Source organism: Neofelis nebulosa, chromosome X, assembly GCF_028018385.1.
Source record: "Neofelis nebulosa isolate mNeoNeb1 chromosome X, mNeoNeb1.pri, whole genome shotgun sequence".
NCBI lineage: Eukaryota > Metazoa > Chordata > Mammalia > Carnivora > Felidae > Neofelis > Neofelis nebulosa.
The window spans coordinates 101,498,868-101,524,166 of NC_080800.1; the positions used below are offsets into that span (position 1 = coordinate 101,498,868).

The window sequence follows — 25,299 nt, forward strand, 5'->3', positions numbered from 1 at the left end:
AGGGTGTGAGACTTCTTACTATCTACCTTTTTGTATTTATTGAAATTTAAACAATGTGCATGTATAAACTATTCAGAAGATTAGATAATTATATAAAAGACAAATAATCCTAGCAATGTATCTCAGTGGTATGATAGCATCACATGCATATGGGACAGTGGTGGTGCAAATAAAGAATAGTCGATTGTGCTTGGCAGTATGTGCTACAGAAGCCTTCATGAGATGGTTAACACTGGAGCCCACCCTCCAAGGATGAGGTCACCAGTTAGGGAGGAAAAAGAGGTAAGGGAAAACCTGTACCAACAAAAGAAACGAAAAACATACGCCAAGATAAAGAGGACCACAGCACACTGAGGGAAACTTAACTGGACTCAGTACGGTTGGAGGTAGAATTGGCAGGGAAAGAGGTTGGAAATGGGGAGGGACAGATCACAAAAGATGTCTCACATCACCACACCATAAAGGTTGACACATCGTAATCTGCAGGCAATGGTTAGTCACCAAGGGATCTTGAAGAAACAATAAATACAAGGCACCATAATACTCCAGATAAAAGAAATGAGTTATAGTGGCAGTACAGAGTGGAAGAGACAGATTCAAGAGATTTGGTAAGATCTAACATACAGTTGACCCTTGAACAACATGGAGATTAGGGGCAATAACCCCCAACAGTTGAAAATCTGTGTATAATTTTTAACTCCCCCAAACCTTAACTATGAATAACAGCCTACTGTTGACCAGAAGCCTTACCAATATAACATAAAGAGCCGATTAACACATATTCTCTGTATGTATTACACACTGTATTCTTACAATAAACTAAAGAAAACGCTATTAAGAAAATCATAAGGGAAACAATTACAGTACTGTATCGTATTTATCAATACTGTTAAGTTTACATCATCTATTTACAAGGTGAACAGTCTGTCAGTACCTACATCAGTATTATCTTATATGATATAAAACACTGTAGATGTAGGTACTAACACTAGACATCAAAAATGAAAAGATAATGTGGAAAAGAAATTCATATTCATTCACAGGTATAATGATTCATACACTGATAATGAAACAGCAGCAATATGATTGGTTTTAGGACAGCCTAGTATAATCGATACAATTGCTTCGTGGTAGCCTAGCCTATAGACTAATGAATGAATCGTTATAAAATTTTAATGGCATATAGCATTACACTCATATTCATAATACAGTATTGGAAACACTGTTACATTTATTTAGAAAACCACTTACCTGTGATGATAGGCTGATAGGCAGTTTGTCCAATTACAAGAGAAAGGCATACTACAGTAATAACAATTCTTTGAAAGCAAAGTTGTAAACCAGTAAGAAAACGAACACATTATTAATGTTGTTAAATATCATTCACCGAATGCCTACGTAAGGACAGCCTATCCACTTCCATACAAGTCTCGCACACAATGTCCTACATGATGAGGACAGAAAAACATCTCTTATAGTTCTTCCCACAGGGTTAGATTTTCATACAGAGACACACACAAACACAACAGGTAAGTTTCTTAACTGTATCACAGGATGCTTATTAGTGGAAGTGGATCATCATGAAGTCTTCATTCTCGCTGCCTTCACACTGAGTAGGCCGAAGAGGAGGAGAAAGAGGAATGGTTGCCGTTCTTGCTGTCTCAGGGATGGCAGGGTGGAAGAGGCGGAGGAGGTGGAAGGGAGGCAGCTGAGGCAGGCACACTCAGTGTTACTTTATGGAAGTACATGGTAATTTGCCTGACTTTTTTGCTTTTCCACTTTAAAAATGTTTCAATGTGATACCCATTCTTCTCCCACTATTTGCTTTAGGTTCAGTGCCCATATCATAGAAGGGTCCATGTCATAAGAGAAGTCAGAAGCAGTCCTGAATAATCAGAACCTTCTGCCAGACTGTCTAAGGTCAATCTGTTTTCTGTCACTGCTTCTTCTACATCTTTTTCTTCATCTTGCATTCATTCAGAAGCACTCGTCTCCATCAAGTCATCTGCTATGTGGAGTCTAATAGCTCTTGAATTTCTGAAAAATCCAGATCTTGAAACCATTTACTCCCAACCTTTTTTGCCATATCCACAATCTCTTTCATGATTTCCTTGACTGGTTCTGTCACAAATCCTGTGAAGTCATATACAACATCTGGACACAGTTCCCTCCCTCCCCCATCAGAATTCATTATTTTGGGCTTGATAGCTTTTACAGCTTTTCTGCAACAATCATGGCATCTTCAATGGTGTAACTAATTCTTCCAGAATTTCATAATGTTCTCTCTATTGGGGTTCTCTTTCATAGTGTTCACAATCCTTTCCATAAAGTACTGTGTGTAATGAGTCTTAAAGGTCCTTATGACCCTCTGATTTAGAGGCTGAACTAGAGACACTGTGTTTGAGGGCAAGTAGACCATTTTGGCACCTCTGGTGTTGAATTCATGGGGTTCTGGGCGGCCAAGGGCACTGTCCAATATGAAAAGACCTTTAAATTTTTTTATTATTATTTATTTTTGAGAGAGAGAGAGAGAGAGAGAGAGAGAGAGAGAGAGAGAGAGAACGAGAACGAGAACTAACAGGGGAGGGGCAGAGAGAGAGGGAGACACAGAATCTGAAGCAGGCTCCAGGCTCTGCGCTGACAGCAGAGAGCCGGATGCAGGGCTTGAAACCATGAACTGTGAGATCATGACCCAAGCCGAAGTCAGATGCCCAACCAACTGAGCCATCCAGGCACCCCTATTAAAAGAACTTTAAAAGTCAGTCTTACTGCAAGGTATTTCCCAACTTCTGGGACAAAGCCCTGATCAATTGAATCAACTGAACCAGTTGATCTGAATCAATTGATTGATTCAACCAATCAACTGAAAAGATTGGATTGATTCAATCCAGAAAAAGAGGTTCTTGTTGTCCAGGCCTTCTTGTTGTACAACCAAAAGACTGGCACTTGATGTTTATCTTTTCCCTTCGAGGCTCAAGTGCTAGCAGCTTTATAGATAAGGGCACTCTAGATCATAAACCTAACTGCATTTGCACAAAACAGTAGAGTTAGCCTATCACTTCCTGCCTTGAATCCTGGTACTTGCGCCTCTTCCTTAAGGTCTTTTGTGGCTTTATTTTCCAGAATAGGGTAACTTTTGTCTGCATTAAAAATCTGTTCAGGGGTCGCCTGGGTGGTTCAGTCAGTTAAGCATCCAACTTCAGCTCAGGTCATGATCTCGTGGTTTGTGAGTTCAAGCCCCGCATTGGGCTCTGAACTGCTGACAGTTCAGAGCCTGGAGCCTGCTTTGGATTCTGTGTCTCCCTCTATCTCTGCCTCTCCCTTGCTCATGCTCGCTCGCTCTCAAAGATAAACAAACATTAAAAAGTTAAAAAAAAAAACCTGTTTAGGCAAATATCCCTTCTCCATGATTTTTTTTTTTTTTTGAGTTTAACTTTATTTATTTTTTGAGAGAGAACTAGAGAGCAAATGGGGAAGGGGCAGAGGGAAAGGGAGGATCCACACTGTCAGCACAGAGCCCCATGCGGGGCTCAAACTCACGAACAATGATATCATGACCTGAGCCGAAGTCAAGAGTCAGACGCTTAACTAACTGAGCCACCCAGGTGTCCCTCAGTGATTTTCTTAAAGGCGTCTGGGAACTCATCTACTTTCTGCCTCTTGGTCAGCAGAAACCACTTCTCCTGTTATCTTGACATTTTTTTAAGCCAAACATCTCTAAAATTATCAAACCATCCTTTGCTGGCATTAAATTCTCCAGCTTCAGATCCTTCACTTTCCTATATCATAAAATGACTTGGCATTTTCTCAAATATTAGAGTCTATACATATTTCTTCCTTATGGTAATCCTGCACCCATAAAAACAGCTGCATTTTCAATACGAGATCAAAAAATATTTCACAAAAAGTACAAATTTTTCACATCTGCTCATATAGCTGTAGCAATGGCTTCATGAATTGCCCACCCCCCCCCCCCCCACGCCACCGCACCTTTTTTTTTAAACAACAATCCTTAGGGGCGCCTGGGTGGCTCAGTCAGTTAAGCATTTGACTTCGGCTCAGTCATGATCTCATAGTTCGTGGATTCGAGCCCCACACCGGGCCCTGTGCTGACAGCTCAGAGTCTGGAGCCTGCTTCAGATTCTGTGTCTCCCTCTCTATCTGCCCCTCCCCTGCTCCTCACACTCGGTCTCTCTCTTTCTCTCTCTCTCAGAAATGAATAAACATTTAAAAAAAATTTTTAAAACAGTCCTTAGGCTGGATTCATTTATCTTGAAATGGCGGGTACCTGAGCCACAGACCTCAATCTATGGTACACATTAAGCAATTTTTTCTTGTAATGTCATGACTCTGCTCCACTTGGGAGCGCTTCTGGCAGCACTAGAGGCAATTCATACGGGTCCCAGGCTGTTATGTAAGGCTTATGATATTGCAATAAGCACGAAAAATACATAAGAACCGTGAGACATCACTTTTTATGGCAATAACGCAATTTACTGGAGAGAGAAACTGCTCACAGATGATTAGCACCACACAGTGTTTTAAGCGGGTACTCACAACACTTGAGCTCACTGCATAGCAACAGGAGGTGGCTACGAAATTATTACAATGGTACACTAGGTACTATAGTTAGTTTTATGCAGTTATGACTTAATACTAAATCTTTACATTCGTTTACATGTCTCTTAACTACAAATGGCACCACGTATGGTCTGTTAAGTATACATATAAGTTTTGATAAATTTTAACTTCTTATAATAGATTTGTGTATATTCTATGGTAGCAAATGATAAAAGACTAGTATCTACTAGTCATATTTTATGCATTAAAGACATACCTTTTTCTTAACTTTTTCAATATTTCTACGTTATGTGATTTGTAAGTTGTTCCAAATCTCCAAAAAATTTTCCAATATATTTACTGAAAAAACAATCCACATATAAGTGAACCTGCATAGTTCAAACCGATGTTGTTCAAGGGTCAACTGTATTATTAAATAATCCCTATAAAGCACATAGTGCAGGGCCTCACACACAAATATTAATGGCTCCATAAACATTAGCTTACTGCTGTTGTTAAGCTAGAAACTCTACTTGGGGAAATCTTAAGACCGAAGTCTTTTGGAAGGACCAATTCTAGTATCTCCTTCCATGCCTTCCCCAACTTCCCAAGGGTGAAATAATTCACTCTCTTCTCTATCTTCTCAAAGAACATTATACATACTATATAACAGCAACTATTAGATCTGATTGTGGTTGTGCACACACTTGTTTCCCCAGCAGACTGTAGCCAGGGACGATATCACTGGGCACAAACACTATCATTGCATACTGTTGAATCTAGTTAAACTAGAGAGTGAACTATTTTAATTAGAATAACCATACCACTGCACAAACATAAAAGAAACGACAATCAATAGCCTTGCTGAAAACACTTGCAATATAGCAGTGTATTTAGTATATAAACCAACTCTAATCTGAAGTATATGATGTTGATGATTAAATTTCAATTTACCAAGAAGTAAAATAACATCACTCTTCTGTTTTTAATGACATGAAAATAAAGCACACAAATGAAAAAAATAAAAACTTTCAAAAGTTAACTCAAGGAGATAGTTCTGCATAATTCCATTAGATCTTCCAAAAAAGAAAAATCTTCATTATAATAACTTCTGGCAGAGGAAATTTCAAGAACTTTGATCACCTTGTACAAGTCATTAAATGTCTTACGCAAATTGGGCAAAAGCCATAGTAGGCTGTCCTTTAAAAAAAGACTCCTCATTAAAGAGGATTATTGGATTTTACAGCTATGCAAACATGACAACTATAAAAACTTAGTAGTCAAAATGAGCTAAAAAAAAAAAAAAAAACACAAAAACTGATAGTCATTCTATCTGCAGTATATCATAAACTATGCCATCAGCACATACTCCTGGGCTTCCTCAGAATTGAGACTCAGACATAAGTTGGTTAAAAGAAAGTAAATTAGACTCAGATATACGTTAGATTAATATGAAGAAAAACAAATTAAAACTTACTTCATGATATATTTGGCTCTGTCTATTGTTTGGGCCTTAACTTTTACTAAAAGTGGGTGACTGTTATAAGTTTCATTCTTCCACTGGCCATACAGACGATACCTTAAAAAACAATGAGATGAAGAATTAGGAAAAGTTAAACACTCAGAGGCTAATGCACTAGAATAGTAGTGAAAAATATAAAAATTTATGTATTTACCTATGCTGATAGGGAAATGTTTTAAACATTCCCCATAGTTCCTCAGACATACAAGCATTGCAGTCCATCAAAGAAAGAGATGGAAGTAGTACCTGGTCAGTAATGCTAAGTAAACAGCTAAGGATAACTTCCTACGAAGAAGGGAGGAAAAACTATTTCAGTAAAAGGTCCTTATTAATCCCCCCCAAAAGAAAAAACAAGTTTATGCCAGCCTTGGAAAAACTTTCATTCCTTCCTCTCATAAAACACACCTAATTCCCCACACTATCACTGTCCTTTTCACAATGGATATTTGTGTTTCTCCATCTAAGAAAGCAATGAGGTGAGGTAAGGAAAGGGGCAGCAAGAGAAGGAGGGACTCATTAATCCCTCTTCCCTTCTCAACATGGTAATCTTCCAAAACAGGAACTGTCAATCTTAAACGATAACTGTATGATATTCCAAAAGCTCTATCCAGCATGTAGAGTACAAAATATTCACATAGGTGATTAAAGTCTGACCACAGTAAAATTTACAGTATGCTATACATAGACAAATATCAGACACATTGGATTTTTCTTGTCTCTTACCGTTTTCTCTTTATCTTCTTGTTTGCTTCCATCAGACTGAAACTAAAATTAAAAATAACTATAAATAAAATGCAAAAAGGTTAAGATTATGATGTCACAATTTAGCTTCTAATGTGAAAAAATTAACTTGTCCATGGTTGTGAATTATTTCCTTACTTTTTAAACAAATGTAGATTTTAAATATAGCCAGCGTTACCAATTAACATTTAAAAATTTCACCTATACTTCTAACTTCCAAATCATTTTGCAACATTCATGAATTCTAAATGTCAATTTCATAAGCCAATTCTTTTCTCAACCTCATTATCAAAAACCAAAGCATCCTAAAACTGATTTAAGTATTTACTGTAAGATTGTATCCAGCACAACTCAGTTTATAATGCATTTGCATTTTTCCATCCAGAAGTTCTGGTTTTCCGCTACAGAATTAGTAAAAGACTAAAACATTAACAACAACAAAAAATTTAACCCAAAGCAATTTAAACTATGTTTCAATTCACCATTACTTAAACTCTCAATGAGAAATAAGCCCAAAATATTAATAACAAAGACAAAACCATTGCCTAAGTTGGACAGAATGAAAAAACCTGGGTCATTTTGTATCAATGATTTGCAGTGAACCACTGAAGTGTCATGTTTGATGCTGATGCTGTCCATTCATTCAAAACGAAATAGTGAGTAATACTTGTGTGTGTATAAGCAGGTGGACAGTTGGAGGACCATGCAAAGGCCAAAAGGACAACTGAAGCACTGATAATCAAGGACAATCTAGATTTCTGGGAAGGATTTAACTCAATACCAAGTGAGGGAAGAGGAAAAGCTAACAGGCAGCTAACAAGCTTATTATTTTCTTGGCAGAAAGGGGTGTTTTGTGCATCTACGCTTTCATACTTGAGTAATTTAATGGGTATCACTACAGAGAAGCCTAACTTCTGTGCAACATTTTCACTTAAGACTAATTCCAGGAGACTGCCATGTCACCTTGAAGGGAAAACATACACAATCCTTTTTTTAATCAACGGTTTTTTAAATTTTTTTTTTTTAACATTTATTTATTTTTGAGACAGAGAGAGACAGAGCATGAACAGGGGAGGGGCAGAGAGAGAGAGGGAGACACAGAATCTGAAACAGGCTCCAGGCTCTGAGCTGTCAGCACAGAGCCCGACGCGGGGCTCGAACTCACGGACCGTGAGATCATGACCTGAGCCGAAGTCGGACGCTTAACCAACCAAGCCACCCAGGCGCCCCTTTAATCAACAGTTTAAAAAGATACGGTTCCCTTTCACAGAAACAAATGTTAAGTCAATATATTTCCTGGTCAGCAAATAAGGATCAGGTTATGAAGGAGTGGCCTGACAGAAAACAAAGTAATAGCTGCTTAGGTTTTGTTGGCGGACTGGGGGTGGGTAATTCTGGTGGCATATTAGGTGTATAGTGGGAGGCAGAAATAAGGGTATGTCATAACTGGAAGAACTAGGTGGGGATAAAAGCTACTCCTTTTCTAGTATACTATGATTCTAATAAAGCTACATGTAGTTTCCTCCATAGAAATAAAAAATTTTCTTACAGTATTACTAAACTGTCCTAATTCCCTATTTAAATTTTCTAATGTCTATGTCAATTCTGTAGATTGCATAACCAAGAAAATTTGACAAAGACAAAAAAAAAAAAAAGGAAAACACAATGTAACTATCGAGAAGAGCACTGAGAAAGATTTCTATCAAAGGCTAACTACAACAAAGATGAACAAAAAAAAAAAAAATCAAAAGGTACATGCAAGTAAAAGTAATTTCCTTTTGTTTGGTAAGAATGTAAACACACATTAGACTCCCCTGATGCTTTTTCTTTTAGTTTAATTTGCTGTTTAATTCAGTGTAAATAAAAACTCTCCATTCCCACAGTACAACACTAGAGTTTTATTGAATGGCCAGCCCAGGAAGAAATGGGAGGAAGAAAGGGGGGGTGGACAGAAGACATCCGCTTCATTCATTCATTCATTTACTATGTGCCAGACACCGGGAATTCAAAGATGAACAGAGTTCCTATCTTTGAGAAACTGACAAAGACAGTTCCTATCTTTGACAATCTCTTGAAGATCAAAAGTAAGGCTTGCCAATGTACTATTAGGAGCTGAGGTTTTAAGTCTGAATAAAATCAAGCACTCATAATTATGCCGAGACAAACTATCAGCTATAAATGGCCCCAAGCAGGTTCCATTCTTGCCCTGTGAAGAGGGAGCAGATGACAGGACTGCATAACAAAACTGGGCACAAAAAGAATGTAGGTCCACCAAGAGGGGGCTTCTGGAGAGTAAAGAAATAAAGCTTGGGAAAACATTGTAGATTTAATTAGATAAATTACTTTTATTACTAACGACCTATTTTTAGTACCTCTAACCTGTGAATATTTGAAATGCTACTTTAGACTATATTTAAGGGGGAAAAAAGTAAAATACTGAAGATTGTGACTAGATTTCAACCTGAAGCTACATCTAAGTAAATTATGACTCTATTTTCACCTTCCTTATTTTTCTCATTCTTATTAACTACCATTTATTGAGTACTATGTGCCATACACTAGGCTAAGAACTTCACATTTGTGTCTTAAAACTATCAGGAAAATCATTTTGCTAGAAAGGATCCAAAGAAGACCCACGAAAATAACGTAGAAATAGGAAAATATAACCTATAGGTCAAAAGTTACAGGAACAAGGGTTTACTGAACCTGGAGAAGAGAGAACTGAATTGCCTTTCAATGTTTTGGTTCAAAGCTTTGTTTTTATTTTTTGATCAGAAACTCTTAAATCGTTATAAAATGCTTAGAAATAATCAGTAATATTGATACTACATAATTTCTGAAAACAGAGATACTAAAGGAAAAACTTCTATCTTCCAACACACTTCATTTTTAATCAATCCAAATCTGTACTAAGACTGCAAATCTGTACCAAAGAATTAATAATATGGTCACCTATACACAGAATGACCATATGTGCTCGTTCTTTTTATCCCAGCATAAGTAACGGCACAACCTTTCTATCCCGTGTGTCCTGGTTTAAACAACAAAGCACATGGTCTCCCTACCTACCACATGTGTAGCATTCAAACTGCAGTAAATGGACTTGTGGGAGTGGTTTAAACATGAAAATATAGCAAACAAATAAATAGCTATACTTGGTTCCATAAAATTTGCCCCCAAAAGTAATTACTTTGCTTAAAATGCTGATTATGACATGAAACTGTACTGTTTTACACAAGCATAGTTCTAACAAGCTATGTGTAAAAATGGGCATTTTCAGTGCACTTAATGAATACGAGTATGTGATTTATTTAAATGAATTCTCTTTATAAATGGAGTTCATAACAGAAGTCTTTTGTAAAACAAAAAATTGCCTTGTAAATCTATCTTTAGGGAAAATTAAGGTTTTCATATTGAATTTATTTAAAGGAATATGCCCCCATGTTTTAGTTTCTATTTCCCCAAAAGCAGACTCTATTCAAAGTGCTGCCATAGTTTATTTGGGAAGTAATCCTAGGAACTCCCAGTGGGAAATTATTCCTGTGGTTTAATGGGAGCTTAATCCCACTGGGGACTTAGAGGGTCTGTGTAGAAATACATCTTAGGATTATCCCATCTCAAGGCATGATAGGTATACACCAATTCCTATCATTTCACTGGTTGAGAGCTAGGGAGAGGAAATGAGGTGAGTTAGTTCTCCAGCAATTCTAGGACACCAATTTCTATACTGCTTACACAGGCTCCCAGGGCCAGAAAAGCCCTCATACAAAAGACCTGCAGGTGTCAGCAGTTGAAAATTGGGCTGGTACACACCAAAATGTTAAGGACCTGGCGTAAGAGCCAAAGGATTACAGACAGAATCAAACAGCATCCACAGAGACAAATGGCCAAACCTCTAAGAGATGAGAGTTTTTCACAAATATTTTTTATGTTTATACACTTTGAATTTTTTTTCTGAAACTGAACACTGAAGTTCAATTTCAGAAAACAGTCTTTGAGAGGAGGCACGGGGGTTGTTGACTCAACTGCTTACAATGTGCATTTGATACACACTAAAAATTCTATCTTCTTTCTTGTATAAAATATATTGTTAAAATTATACTATTTGTACATAGTCTACATTTGCCTATTAATAGGCTTAATATCTGCCTATCCTTGTATGTTTATATGTCTCTCTTAAGTAAAAAGCACAGCTAATGGCAAAAATTAAGACCTTATTTGTAATTTATTACCTTAAGTATGATTCTACATCTTGATTAGAACTGTCACATTAAGATACCCAGTAATAGTGAAGGTGACCTTAGTTCAAACCAATTAGTACATGTGACAATATAAGGACAAATATAAACATCCTAACAGTTCTTCCTTGCTCAGCCTCATTAAATAGCAAGGATGTTGTAGATTCAATTTGGTCTACCAAATGCAGAGTTCATTTGCTTTATATAAGGCTTATAACAGCAAAAGTACACAGAAGAGCTTAACAGACGGTGCCAACGATAGCAGTGTCTCTTCGACAGTAAGAATTATAATGCAAGGTTCTGTCTTAAAAATATGTTTAAATATTTTATTTTTTAAGTAATCTCTACACCCAACGTGGGGCTTGAACTCATAACCCCAAGATCAACAGTTGCATGCTCTACCAACTGAGCCAGCCAGGCACCCGTCTTAAAAATATCCTTACAATATTTGTATCCACTTAAAGTTGGAAACTGACATGTCCATATACCCTTGACTACTCCACTCACAAAACCCCAGCAATAAAAATTTCATTTGATGAAAATTTTTGTTACTAATTTATAAATTTCCACAGTGGGGGTGGGGGAGTGACATCTGATTACCACCACAATGTAAAGAAGCCAAAGGCATTCCTATATAAAATCAAATCTGCTCTTGTGGGAAATGACGTTGGTACTTTAAAGTAGTACCTATTATTTAAAGATGGAAATAAGGTATATTAACACTGTATTTTTTTATATTTTCTTATTTATTTTGAGAGAGGGGGGAAGGGAGAGAGAAAGAGAGCATGCATGAACACAGGGGAGGGGCACAGAGAGAAAGAGAGAATCCCAAGCAGGCTCCGTGCTGTCAGCCCAGAGCCCAATGGAACCTGACGTGGGGCTCAATCCCACGAACTGTGAGATCAAGACCTGAGCCAAAATCAAGATTCAGATGCTTAGCCAACTGAGTCACCCACGCGCCCCAGTATATTACCACTTTAAAACAAATCATCAAAAGCTAGTATAGGGACAACTTATAAAAGTTACAACTTTACTATGTTCTAAGGAATTCATGACAACATTTTTTAACTCTAAATTTGAATACTTAATTAACGTTAGTATCTAATTAGCGTTTAGATCTCATTTGATTCTCATTGCAACCCCAGGAATAGATACGGCAAATTATTACCACTCATCTTTGGCTTTAAAAAAATGACCAGTTTAAGGTCACATAACTAACAAGTAGCTAACAGATCATTCTGATGAAACCTGTTAACATAACAGTCAATGCGTAATGCCTTAATTAATTTGTTTGGGGGACAGCCCTAAATAAAGATTCTTTGTGGGCAAGTTAGGTTCTAAAGTCAATACGTACAATGAAAACTACACATACTTACAATTACCCTTAAAATCTCTTAAATTATCTATAATGTACACAGACACATTATCTTTCATTCAAGTCCAACACAAGACTGTTTTTCCTCTGTAGTATTAGAAGAAATCACTATAAAATGAACATGGGATGGGAACATGAAATCACGTGAACATGAAATGAAGTAATTGGCTTGTATTTAGGGGCCATGTCACATGAAAACCCATTACTTTAAAAAATAGACTCCCACTGAATGTGGCAAGAGACCTGAGCAACTGAACCAAACAGAGAGAAAACAAAAATTCTCCAATTCACCCTTACTCCTAGATATACACACCGAGTGTTTTGATGGAACAAGTCTGGCCACATTCGCATGATGAAGTACAAGTATGGTATAATTCCACTGTACTTGTACCTTCATCCAAAAGGAATATGAATTTTGGGCTCTAACCTACACTGCCAGGGTAGATCTTCAATTTTGAGAAGCAAAACAAAAAACATCAACCCAAAATTCTAAAGTAACTAGTTCCTAGAGTTTTGGAATCAATGGTCTAAGGTAGATTCTGTTCCTAGAAACCCAAATTTTTATTATTAAAAATTTCAAGTTTACATAAAAGTTGAATGGATAGCACACTATCAATAAACACCTATATGCCTACTTTGTAGACTGCCCCCTTTTTTGACTGACCAAAAAAAAAAAAAAATAGCAGACATGACATCTCATCTCAAAATAATTCAGTATGCATCTCCTAAAAAGGACATTCTTCCACGTACTACAGTATCATTACCCAGCTATTCCTAATATCATCTAATGCCCAGTCTAAGAATATTCTGACCCTCTGACTCTAGGTTTCTCTAAACTTCATCTGTGAATCAATTTAAAGCACTTCGGCTTTTACCAAAGGCCAACATAAGAAACAATGTATGAGCCTTGCCAGACAAATGAATCAAGATGACAGAGTGAAGCATAAACACAGAATTTCTCTCCCCTAATCCCTAATGCAATGAACAAGGTATGTCTTGGGATTTTTGTTTTTGTTTTTTTTTTTTAAGTTTATTTATTTATTTTGAGGGAGAGAGAGAGAGAACACAAGCAGGGAAGGGGCAGAGAGAGGGAGAAATAGAATCCCAAGCAGGCTCTGTGCTGTCAGTGCAAAAGCCTGACACAGAGCTCAAACTGACAAACTGTGATATCAAGACCTGAGCTGAGATCAAGAAGAGTCAGACAGTTAACCAACTGAGCCACCCAGTTTTCACTGAGTAAAAGTATTCACCACCAACCAAGCAAGAAAAGGGGAAACTATGCTATTAACTTCAAGGGAACACACACACACACACACACACACACACACACACACACACACACACACACACATATTCTGGTAGTAGACACAGTGTGGTATAGCTCCTGCCCTTAACCCAATCCCAGAAGCAGTACAGACCAAGGAAGGTAAGTCAACAAAATCCTTCAGGCAATAAGACATGTAAGGTAAGTGAGTAGACTGAGGGAAAACTCTTGTGAATACAAGCCCAGCAGGACTCCAGCAAAGGAAGAACCAGCTGCTAAAGCCCGCCATCTTTCAAAGGAACTGTGCTGAGCTGGCTGAGGGAGTCAAAGCCCAAAGGAGTTGGATACTCACTTGGGCTGGGCATGCCTAGTACAGGATAGGTAAGAGGATCTCAGAAGAGAAAGCAGAGGTACTCTAAACGAGGGCTATACTCAGCCTCACCAAGCTCATCCGCTCTCCTATCATAGGCTAGAGAAAACACTGAAAGGAGAACCCAGTACTCTCAGACTGTAGCTTGGCAGGGGAGAGGACTGGTCATAAATAAGGCAGGAAAGGTAAGAGGATTCACTCTCACTATATCAGAAAGAAGTTCTGAACACAGCTATACATATTAAGATGAAACGAAATGCTGTAGCTACAATGGAAACATGAATAGCACCCCCCCACACACACCCCCGTCAAAGAAAGCAGTTTGGAGATGAGATACACAGACTGACATGAACACAGAGATTTCAGAGATAAACAAAATAACAAAATACCACTAACAAAGATCTGATTTAAAATAGCAAGGAATTTCAAGAACTAGAAAATTTAGATAACCTACCATTTCTTTAATTTCAGACAGTGTATTTGTATAGGCAGGAGAGTGTGGAGATTTTGAGCTTGGCCTCTGAATCCAGATTGCCTGGATTGAAGTCTCAGCCCTGCCCCATGTTAATTATGTGACCTAGGATAATTTACTTAACCTAAAGCATAAAGGGTATAGGGCCTGGCACAGAATAAGAGCTCAATATTAGCTATCAATGTCATAAACAACTTAATCCATTAACATCAGCTGGATGCAAAAAAAAAAAAAAAAAGTACCAAGGGACTCTACTGTCAAAAACATTGAAATATGTCAGGTGAGCCACATTAAAGCTATGCTCTGCAATTAAAAAAAACTAAAGATAGCAAAATGTGTCTGTCCATTCATACAGAAATCTTCTTTAGGGCTACCCCCTCTTTTAAAGCTGAAATAACTTGTTAGAAATGCAAATTCTCTTCAGTAGGTTCCACCCAAGACCTACTGCATCAGAAATTCTGAGGATGGGACCCAACAATGTGTTTTAAGATGACTTCCAGGTGATTCTAATATATGCTAAAGTTTGAAGATCATTGTACTAGATGGTCCTAATGTGATGTACCTCAAATTTAAGAAATACACAGAGATAAATTATTACAAATAACTGTAGGCTAGAAGACTATTCTGCTAAATGACAGCTGGTAAAAGTATATAACCTATATTTTTAAAATATGCATTATTCATATATACAAGCAACCCTCAAGCTTATAAATAAGAGAACTGTTAAAGAAGTTTACTTGGAACCAAGGTCGCATCTGCCCTCTAGGAACAATCTTGTAAACCTTAGTTAAATTCTTAGCTAGGCAACAAAAGCCTTTTAAACTTGAAAACACAGGACAAATGATTTGTTATAGTGAAATATTTTTATGGGTAAAAATAAACCAAAATTCTAACTCAGATCATTGGAAAGATTCACTTTCCCTACCACAACCTTAGCAATGAGAGAAGACAGATTTCTTCCCACACTGTGATCAAAATAAACATTTTTCCTCTTCCTTTCTGCCCTTCTACCTCTGCAAAAATAGAGACTGGAGTTAAGGGCAGGCACCAGGCACAACTGTGACAGAACAGAAGTACAGGAGAGCTGCAGTGGAGATGGCAGAGGGGAAGGGTGACCACCCTAGCACCTGCACATCTTCGTAACAACATTGTATACATTTATGCATATGTCTGTCTACTATAGAACTTCCACGAGTCAGTTGTTTGGTCTCCTGCTCACAGGTTTATAATACTTGTAGCCAAAGAAAGAATTTCAGAACAAGAGATCTGAACATTAAGATGTTCAGTTAAAGAGAATAGCATTAGTGGGTGAAGGTAAGATGAGAAAGAGGCTGTTGACAGAGTCTCAAAGTATCTCCCCACCAAGATGCATATTAACAACAAAGGAGAAAGAATAATTGTACCCTAGAGAAACCTGGTAGCCCATCACCTTAACCAAGTGGTCGATACTAACATCAGCAGTAACGGGACAAATTGACTTCATATGCTTCCCCATATGAGGCATTAGGAAAGACAGGACCCTTTTGTTTTTCTGAACAGGCACTAGTTAACATAACTCATCCCTTTCAGACTATAAGGATTAAGATAATGAAACATCATTATACTTCCTTTTTGTACATGTTATACAATAAATGATCTGTATAGTAACAAAACTACTTAGCAGACTGCTTTAGTACCTTTACACACTGTATAATTGTGAGCATTAAAAAAAAAAATCTACCAGCTAAGCAGTCAAAGCCAAATCAAATATTTCAGGTGTCAAGGGATTAATATACAACAGCTGATAAATTTTGTATACAGTTACTGTTGTCAAAAATTAAAATTAGATGCAATCACCAAACACTGGAGAAAACTGTATTTGTGCTTGTAACAATTTGCAAATCCTTTTGATAGCCTTGTTTTACAATTGAAAATAAATTATGTATTCTTTTCTGCTTCAAGATTTTAAGTTAGGCAAAGATCTCTTAGAACACAAAGAGGAAACCATAAAAGAAAAGTACTACTAAATTAGAATTAATCAAAATTTAAAATTTTGCTCTTCCAAAGACATTTAACATAATGAAAAGGCAAATCAAAGAAATAATAAAAGACAACCCAATTAAAAATGGGTAAGAGATCTGAATAGACAATTTGATACATGATGATTACAAATGGCAAATAAGAACATGAAAAGATGCTCAACATTTCCAATCATCAGGGAAACAAATTAAAAGCACAACAGTACCACCACACACCCATTAAAATGACTAAAATTTAAGAGTGACAATAACAAGTACTGATGAGGATGTGGAGCCATTGGATGTCATATACAGGAATGCAAAATGATACAGACATGTTGGAACAGTTTGGCAAAAAGTTAAACATACACTTACCCATATGGCCCAGCAATCCCATTCCTGGGGAAACAAGAACATACGCCCCCCCCCAAAAAAAAAAGACTTGTACAGGAATATTCATAGCAGCTTTATTTACAATAGCCCCCAACTAGAAACAACCCAAATGCCCACCGACTGGTGAATGCATAAACTCTGGTATGTCTGTATAATACTGCTCAGCAATAAAGCTACTGCCACGTGCAACAACTTGCACGAATCTCAAAAGCATTCAGTGAAAGAAACCAGACAGAAAAGAGTACATTCTATACAATTCCATCTATACGAAGCTCTAGAAAAAGCAAAACTATAGTGACAGAAAGCTTATCAGTAGTTGCCAGGAACCAGTAACAAAGGGACAGAATTGAAGGCAAAGGGGCAAGAGGGAACTTTCCGGGGTGATGAAAATATTCTCTGTGATTGTGGTAGTGGACACACAACTGTGTTCATTTGTCAACACTCATCAAATTGTACACTTCCAATTGGTGAAGTAAATTGTATGTAAATTATAACTCAAAGCTGATTTAAAAATTTTAAAATAGCAAAAATGGTTACCCTTAGGGTACTGACTAGAAGGGAGTACAAAGGAAACTCTGGAGTACTGGTACTGTTCTATTTTTTCATCCGGGTTGGGGATACCTGGCTGTTTGGTTTGGGGAAAAAAGTCATTGAGGTGTACAATCATCACTTGCGTTATGTTCTGTACATTTTATTTCAACACAAAGTTTACTAGAAAAGAATGGCTCCTCAACAGTCTGACTTCATACAAATAATGACAATGATTCAAAACTGCAGCCAAGAAAATAAATCAGAAGTAAAGGGGATTCAAAAAGCAATCACTTGTCCAAAGTATATTTTCCTATGCGGGGGACTTGACTAATATTCTACCTAGATTAACGTGTGCGTGTGTGTGTGTGTGTGTGTGTGTGCGCGCGCGCGCATGTGTGTGTGGTTAGGACACAATGGACTTTTCCCCAAACCTTACTCAAAATATGCTTTTCTTAAATTAAGTTCACTTTCTTTTTATTCCTAGTGATACACATAACACAAATATACGCAGAACACCTTCACTCCAAAACTCAGTTTTCTACTTGGAAGAAAAAAAAATCTTACTAACCTCTTTCATAAATGACTTGCCTATGCGCACCACTTTTGCAAATAAAATGGGATCGTGAGAAAGGTGAGGACCAAGGTAACAGAACATATTGAAGACATCTCTCCTCAAATCTTCAAAGCTCTCTGCTTGTTTTGGTGCTCTCTTATTTTGCAAAGCATTAACAGGTGAGCCTTTAGCACCTTTAGGAACGCCAACTCTATAAAAAGAAGCAAAATTTATATGTATACTATGTAATACCCCACTTTAAGTTACCAGTAAGTAAAGCTTTTCTTGCTCAAATTTGCTTTCTATATATCACTTGTGCCTAACTTCATTAATACAGATAATTTATCGGGTAGAAAAAGACAAAAACAATACTCATTTGGAAAAAGCCAGAGCTTAGAGAATGTTTCCAATGAACTGCATAAGGAAATCAGAGAAACGCAGATTTCAAGTAACATTTCACATACACCGTATGAATTTGTTGTTAATTAAACTTGGCCAGTATCAGGAATTTGGATATGGGAATGGGGAACAAGGGATGGACCTCAGAGACACTGGAAGATAAAACAGAAAAATATGGATATAACAACAGTGGTTCAAGTAAATAAACATTTCTCAGTCTGGGTTCCCCTACTTAGACTATGAGGTGGGTGGTGGTAGGGAAGGTGAGCAGCATAATGAAAGAAGGTGTCACACTAAAAAGGACAGCATGCCCAGAGTTCTCACCTGCTGAGCAGGTGTCCCGCTGTGGAGTCACAGGGGTCACTCTTTGAGAAGAAGCCTTCAAGGTCCACAGCCCCAGTGGCACTGAAGGCAGCAGCCGGCAGCTACGCACGAGTCACAAGACTGGGGCCTTGGACGCAGGCTCTGATCTGTGGGGCTGAAGCCAGAGCTGCTGCCAGTACTGCTCCTAAGTAACCTGCAAGCAGGCTGAGGGCTAGAGGACGGGTGGACGGACACAGTAACTAGGGATGATGAGAAAGGCTGCACTAGCAATTTTCAGAACAGCAGCCTATATGCCAGGCAAGCAGAGAGGCAATGTCCTCACTCAGAGCCACTCAACCCAGGACAGAGGGAAATTACACTAAGTAAAAACCTTAGGAATTCTCTGCCCACCCCCAAGAGAGGAGGAAAAGTCAAGAACAGAAGAATGGTGTTTTCACTCTCAATGGAGCACACCCAACCTAGACATCTAAGCTACAATTTTTAGACTGCATTGCAGCACGCATTCTGCACCACCTGGTCTAGACATTAGGAGACAAGTCACTGATTAATACGTATAAGACTGATACGCTCTGAATGGTTCTTATCTTCTAATAAAACATACAGAAGTATTTGCTTGTTTGAGGAGACAAGATAAACATGCAGATTTTTTTGTAGTCCTAAGCTATTTCTACCTCAATGATTAGAAAAGCATACAGTAACATACCTTCGGTAGAGAGGCTCTATAGTTATGTGAATGAGCTTGCAAATAGCAAGGGCTATTAGCTTATGTGAAGCTGCATAGTACGGAGGCATCTGATCCATAATGTTCTGTGCATGCTGCCAATCACCAATCTTCAACAAGGCTTCCAACAAACCAAGTTTTTGGTTGTCAGGAGGCTAAAAATGAACAATTATAGTGAAGATCCTCAGAATATAGGCACCAATAAATCTCGGCATTTTTTAATTTAAAAAACTGAGCTAAACACGACAATATTGTATGTCAACAACGGCTGCCACCATGGAAAACGCAGTATTTTCCTAAAAGTAAAATCAAGGTTTTTTTTAGCTATTGAAAAAAACAACAGGATTTGCTCTTTGATTTAGCAGACCCAGCATGAGAGTTTATAGACCTGGAATTAAATCAAGTTCTATTTAATGCTTTATTGTGCCACAGGGAACTAGAATTCATTCATATTTGAGAATCCCCTTAGGACTTGAGAGACATTAATACACAGAGCACAAATATAGTCATATATTTTACTTAGAATACACTTTGAAATGTGTATAAGAAAAACATAGCGGCCTCTTTTGGGAAGGTGCCAATAAGATTAAAACTAAAACCACCTTTGCAAATTAGTATTCCAAAAACCAGATTTCACTACATTTAAAGTTAATAAATTATTCTCCCATAAGTTGATGAACTATTACAAGTTAAATTTCAAATTCCAAATCCAGAAGACAATGTTAATCTTATAAAAATGAACTATATACCTTCTCTACTTTCTCCTCTTCTTTTTCCTTTTCTTTCTCTCGCTCATCGATTTTTTCAGAAGACAATACAACCATCGTAAGTTTTCTAACAATTTGCTTAGCTTCTACAATTTCTCGTTTGTGTTCATCCATAATGCAATTATCAGCTGGAAGAAGCTAAAAATGGTTCATTAATGTTTCATAAAATAGCTAATACTGTTTGCACATATAAAAAGCAAACACTATCTTCCCTGAATTAATAAAACTGTAAATAAGGCCTAGTCTATTAATGGCCATGGTTTGCTTTCAAAATAAGCTTCTCTCAATTATTTCCTTATAATCTAACAAGGTTAAGTACCTGAATTTTGTACACCTTTTAAAATCAAGTAGCAGTTCGAAGTTCTTTTGTCTTCTTTGTTAGAGGTCCTAAATTAATACAATAATACAACAGTGATGCTTACCATTCAATTTATTAATGTACCCAAGAAAATGTATGCCTGTTCCATGAAAAATATCAGAGTTCCCCTTTAAAGGCCAAATTCCATATTTAAAAAGTACTTCATAAGGATCCAATTTGGGAGAGGTTAGCTACTGAATTATATGAAGGGGTAAATCTATTTCCTCTAGATGAAAAATCTCAAGTAGAAAAATTATGAACAACCTGACATCTCACTTTTCATTTCCTAATACCTACTATTTGACTTAAGTCACAAACTAGTTTCTAGTTTATTACAAAAGAGAAAGCAGCACGTGTACAGTCAACTCCCCATTATGAAAAAGGATCACGTTATCTCTAGTACAGCCATCTTTTACACGTGGAAGATGGTTAATGTAGATATTTCATAAAATAAATAAAAAACCCAGACACAGAAAAATACAGCCAACAAATCGTTATTTACTAGTTTCTTCTAAGCACTCAGTGTTCCTGCCCTCAGAAATGCATAATATATTTCAGTAACTAAGTCTAATGCGAAGTGAATAATCAGTAAACAATGAAAAGAAACATAGTGAAAGATTAAGCTACATATTGCAGACTTCATCCCATTAGTCAAAAATGGGAGAAAAGTCACTAAGGACTGATGCAAGGAGGTAAGCAAGACTTTTTCTCATTCTTTCTGCTCTCCACTGGCCATCAAACCCATTTTTATTGCTTTACTTATGTACCTGCTGTAGGTCCTCATCTTTTACCTAGATTAATACAACTGCCTCTAAAAATATCCCATTATAATGAACTGTAAGTTTCTTTTTCTTCAACACTTTATTTTTTTAAGCAATCTCTACACCCAATGTGGGGCTCAAACTCACAACCCCGAGATCAAGAGTCACATGCTCTACCGACTGAGCCAGCCAGGCACCCCTGTAAGTTTCTTACAGTTCTCTCAATTTCTAGTTTTTGTATTTTGAGAATATGCAATTAAGTGCATACAAAGTTACAACTGTTTTATCTTCCTAGAGAACACAACTTTATTAAATTATGAAGTGACCATCTCTTTTTGCCAAAAAGTTTATTTTGTCTGTAACAGCAATAATTTCCCTGGTATATTTTTCCCACCCTTCTACTTTCAGCCTTTATTTGTCCTTAGGTTTTAGAAGTCTCGTGAAAAATAAACAATAAACTGGTTTTTAATCCCATCTCAAAATCTTTGACACCTTAACAGGAACAGTTAGGCCACTTGCATTTATTGTCAAACTCAAACATTTCAGTAATAAATCTATCACCATCTATCATATTTCCATTTGTCCTACCAGTCTATACTTGCCTATAGACTCGTACCTGTCTTTGAATTCCCCTTTTACTGACAAATTTTCCATGTTCTCAGTTTGTACATCACTTTTCTACTTTAAATCTTGAAGGGCTCTCTACTCCCAACAAGAAAAAATCCGAACTCCTTACTATGGCGCTTAAAAGGCCCTGGAAAGTGTAGCCCCAACCTACTCTTCTCCATCTTCATCCACCTCCCCATAAACTACCCGAGGCTCCAAGTACTCGGAGCTTCCTGATGTTCCCCTAAGATAATAATGAAGCCCTTCAATACTCCTGCCTTTATACTCAGTTAATTCTACCTACAAAGCTTCCTGCCTTTATTTTTTTTTTTTTTAATTTTTTTTTTCAACGTTTTTAATTTATTTTTGGGACAGAGAGAGACAGAGCATGAACGAGGGAGGCGCCGAGAGAGAGGGAGACACAGAATCGGAAACAGGCTCCAGGCTCCGAGCCATCAGCCCAGAGCCCGACGCGGGGCTAGAACTCACGGACCGTGAGATCGTGACCTGGCTGAAATCGGACACTTAACCGACTGCGCCACCCAGGCGCCCCAAAGCTTCCTGCCTTTAAAGCCAGGCCAACACCGTGTCATCTACCAACATCCCAGTTCAACATCACACTAGTCTGGAAAGGCCTTCCAAAATGCCCCCAAACAGACATGGTTACTATCTATACTGAGCCCCCACAGCACTTTGTGAGTACCTCCAATACAGTAGTTACTATATAATGCAAAATGTCTTGTCCATTGCTAGACTATGACTGCTTCCAAGGTAGAGACTAAGTTTTAGTCTGTAACTATAGTACATGACAGACAAGGAAGTCAGAAAATGATTTCAAAGACAATGACGATATTGTCAGCTTTGGACAGAGTTAAGTCCATAGATATCCTACTATATAACCAAATAAACAGGAATTTCTATACTACAAACCTAGTTTTTTCAAATTGACAGGCTAAACTGTTGCTAAACTGAAGGTCATCAATCACGATCACATACACACCCTTCCAGATCCTGGGTCCAGCAACAGAAGCACAATACCAGTCATTTATTACCATTAAAAACATTAAAAACATAAGAAAACCATTTTAAATGGTTGTGATGGTTTTTAAATGGTTTTAAATGGCAATCACTGTTTCTTTGTTTTTTAAATATACAGTTCCCCATTCATCTTGAATGCCTACAATTAACATTTTGGGAAGAAGGAAAAAGTATCTTAGGTAATCCCATATTTCTGACAATTTGTGTATAACAGAAAAGTCTAAAACCACATTGATTAGGACTTGGCTCCCTCTCAATGAGATACACCTTGCTGACATTAACAGCTTTAATTTCATAGCCAACCTCAAACTCTGTGACAAAAGGTACTTAATTTCCACAGTTTGTCAAAGAATTACATTCATTCACTTCATAAAGTAAACACAAAGCAATAATGCATTAGGGCTTCCAAAATCAGAACCGGAGAGCCTAGGACCAATCTTGAAGTACTATATGGCTGCCTACTCCTCTTCCCACCCCTGGGATAGACAGCCAAATATCCTTAGCAGCCCACTTGACTTACATGTACATAAAGATCATCTAAATCAATAAGATTAAATTGTAGAAGGACTGCTGCAACTCTGTATAAAGATGAAGGAGTCTCTCCATTTGGTTCCTTGAAAAAAAAAAAAAAGTTTCTATTTAGTGCATAAAGTACAACTAAAATCATATTCTTTACCTACCAATAACTAAGAACAATTACATCAAATAACTCTAGATCAACAATAAGCTTCACTGCTCTTCCTGATCATACATAACATCTGAACTGAGGACAAAGATAATTAGGTAAACAGCCCTTTTCATCTTCTGATGAACACAAAGAAAGGTTTCAAAAATGGACAAACTTCACAGTACATGCTAATATTTTTTTAAAATCTGAAAATTAAAGAGAATAAGTGATATTTTACCCTGCATAATAATTACTTTTGGTTTCAGTTTTTATGTGTGTTTTCTTAACTCACTTTTCCAAGTAGTTCTCAGTGGAGATGCAGACAGACAAGAATGACAAATTTGGAAGTGCCAAACTATCTGTGTCTGCTTTATACTTTTCTCCCCCTTCTTTTATTTCTGCGGTTTTGTGCTAAGTGTATCTGCTTGTCAATTGATTTACCCTTCCAAACAGGTCTCTATACTTATTACACATGGATAAATCAACATTTTAAAATACAGCATGGTCAATTCCAACCAAGCCGGCCCTGTGGACCCTACACAGAAACAAAAAGACTTTCTCCAAATTTTTAAACTGCTTAGGGTCAGATGAATGGAAGGCTGAAGCCAGGACAACTGGCAATTACTAAACGGCAAAATGCAAATAAAAAGCAAACAGTGACAATACATTATGTTCTGCTTCTACTCAGCGCTGAAAACAAGTTCTTTGTGAGGCTCCCCACAATTGCGATAGGTGTTATGGACATAACAAAGGAAGCTAACCAAACTAATGGATATCATATAAAGAAGTCTTTGTTAATGGATATCATATAAAGAAGTCTTTGTTCACTCTATTAAGACAGGTACATCTTCAACTTAACAAGTTTAATTCTAAATACATAAATGATTATTTAGTATCAAAACATTTTCCCATAAAAACAAATGGTCAGGGATTCAGAGCAAACCCACAAAAGCTTATTATCTGACTTGGATCCACCAGGAACACTCTCATTATTCCCATTATCTCTGTTTTAATGAGTTCACAAGAAGCCCCTGACTCCCAGGCCAAACATCAACTCCCATACTCTAATCCTCATATTGCTCTGCACAATCCCTGTCCTGTCCTAACCCACCTTTCTGCATTCTTGAAAAACTTCCATGGAATCCTCTGGAATTCATAATCCATCCTCAGCAAAACCCCCTATATATCCTGAACCTCTCCTCTGTTCCCTTCACCTTCTTGCTCGAACAGACCCTAACACTCTACAGGAACACTACTCTCACTGTAACCCAGTCAAGTGGTGGCTATTTTCCCCAGACCCTCACACTACTAGGTGTAGAGGTGGGGTACGAGCCATCTTTGCTCTTTTATAGTTGTTTTCAGAGTATTTATTCTCCCTCCACCCTCCCCTAAAGCCCACTCAGCTCTGAACTTCCAGTCATTCTCCCTCACTACTGCTGTGATCTAGTCTCATTCCAGTGTGGTCAAAGAAAATATTTTGTATGATTTCAATGTGTTATATTTACTGAGAAGTGTTTTGTGGTCTACGATAGGGTCTATCCTGGAGAAAGTCCCGTGTACACTAGAGAAGAATATGTCATCTGTTGTTGCCAGGTAGTTTTCTGTGTGTGTCTGTTAAGTCTAATTGGTTTACAGTGGCTGT

The 25,299-nt window shown here is 37.4% G+C and overlaps 1 protein-coding gene across 16 annotated transcripts in view; it reads right to left on the reverse strand.

The window, feature by feature from the left end:
• THOC2 (THO complex subunit 2) overlaps positions 1–25,299 on the reverse strand; it is a 114,615-nt gene that overhangs the window by 39,733 nt on the left and 49,583 nt on the right. For 11 of the 16 annotated variants that reach the window (XM_058713812.1, XM_058713811.1, XM_058713808.1 and 8 more), the window contains 8 exons: positions 23,511–23,603; positions 20,210–20,365; positions 19,443–19,615; positions 18,032–18,227; positions 16,915–16,938; positions 6,806–6,847; positions 6,237–6,367; positions 6,038–6,139 (listed from right to left, as the gene is read on the reverse strand). In XM_058713812.1, coding sequence (XP_058569795.1) covers positions 6,038–6,139; positions 6,237–6,367; positions 6,806–6,847; positions 16,915–16,938; positions 18,032–18,227; positions 19,443–19,615; positions 20,210–20,365; positions 23,511–23,603 — 917 coding nt within the window. The remainder of the gene's footprint in view (positions 1–6,037; positions 6,140–6,236; positions 6,368–6,805; positions 6,848–16,914; positions 16,939–18,031; positions 18,228–19,442; positions 19,616–20,209; positions 20,366–23,510; positions 23,604–25,299) is intronic. The other 5 variants (XM_058713821.1, XM_058713820.1, XM_058713817.1 and 2 more) reach the window with 1 other exon arrangement.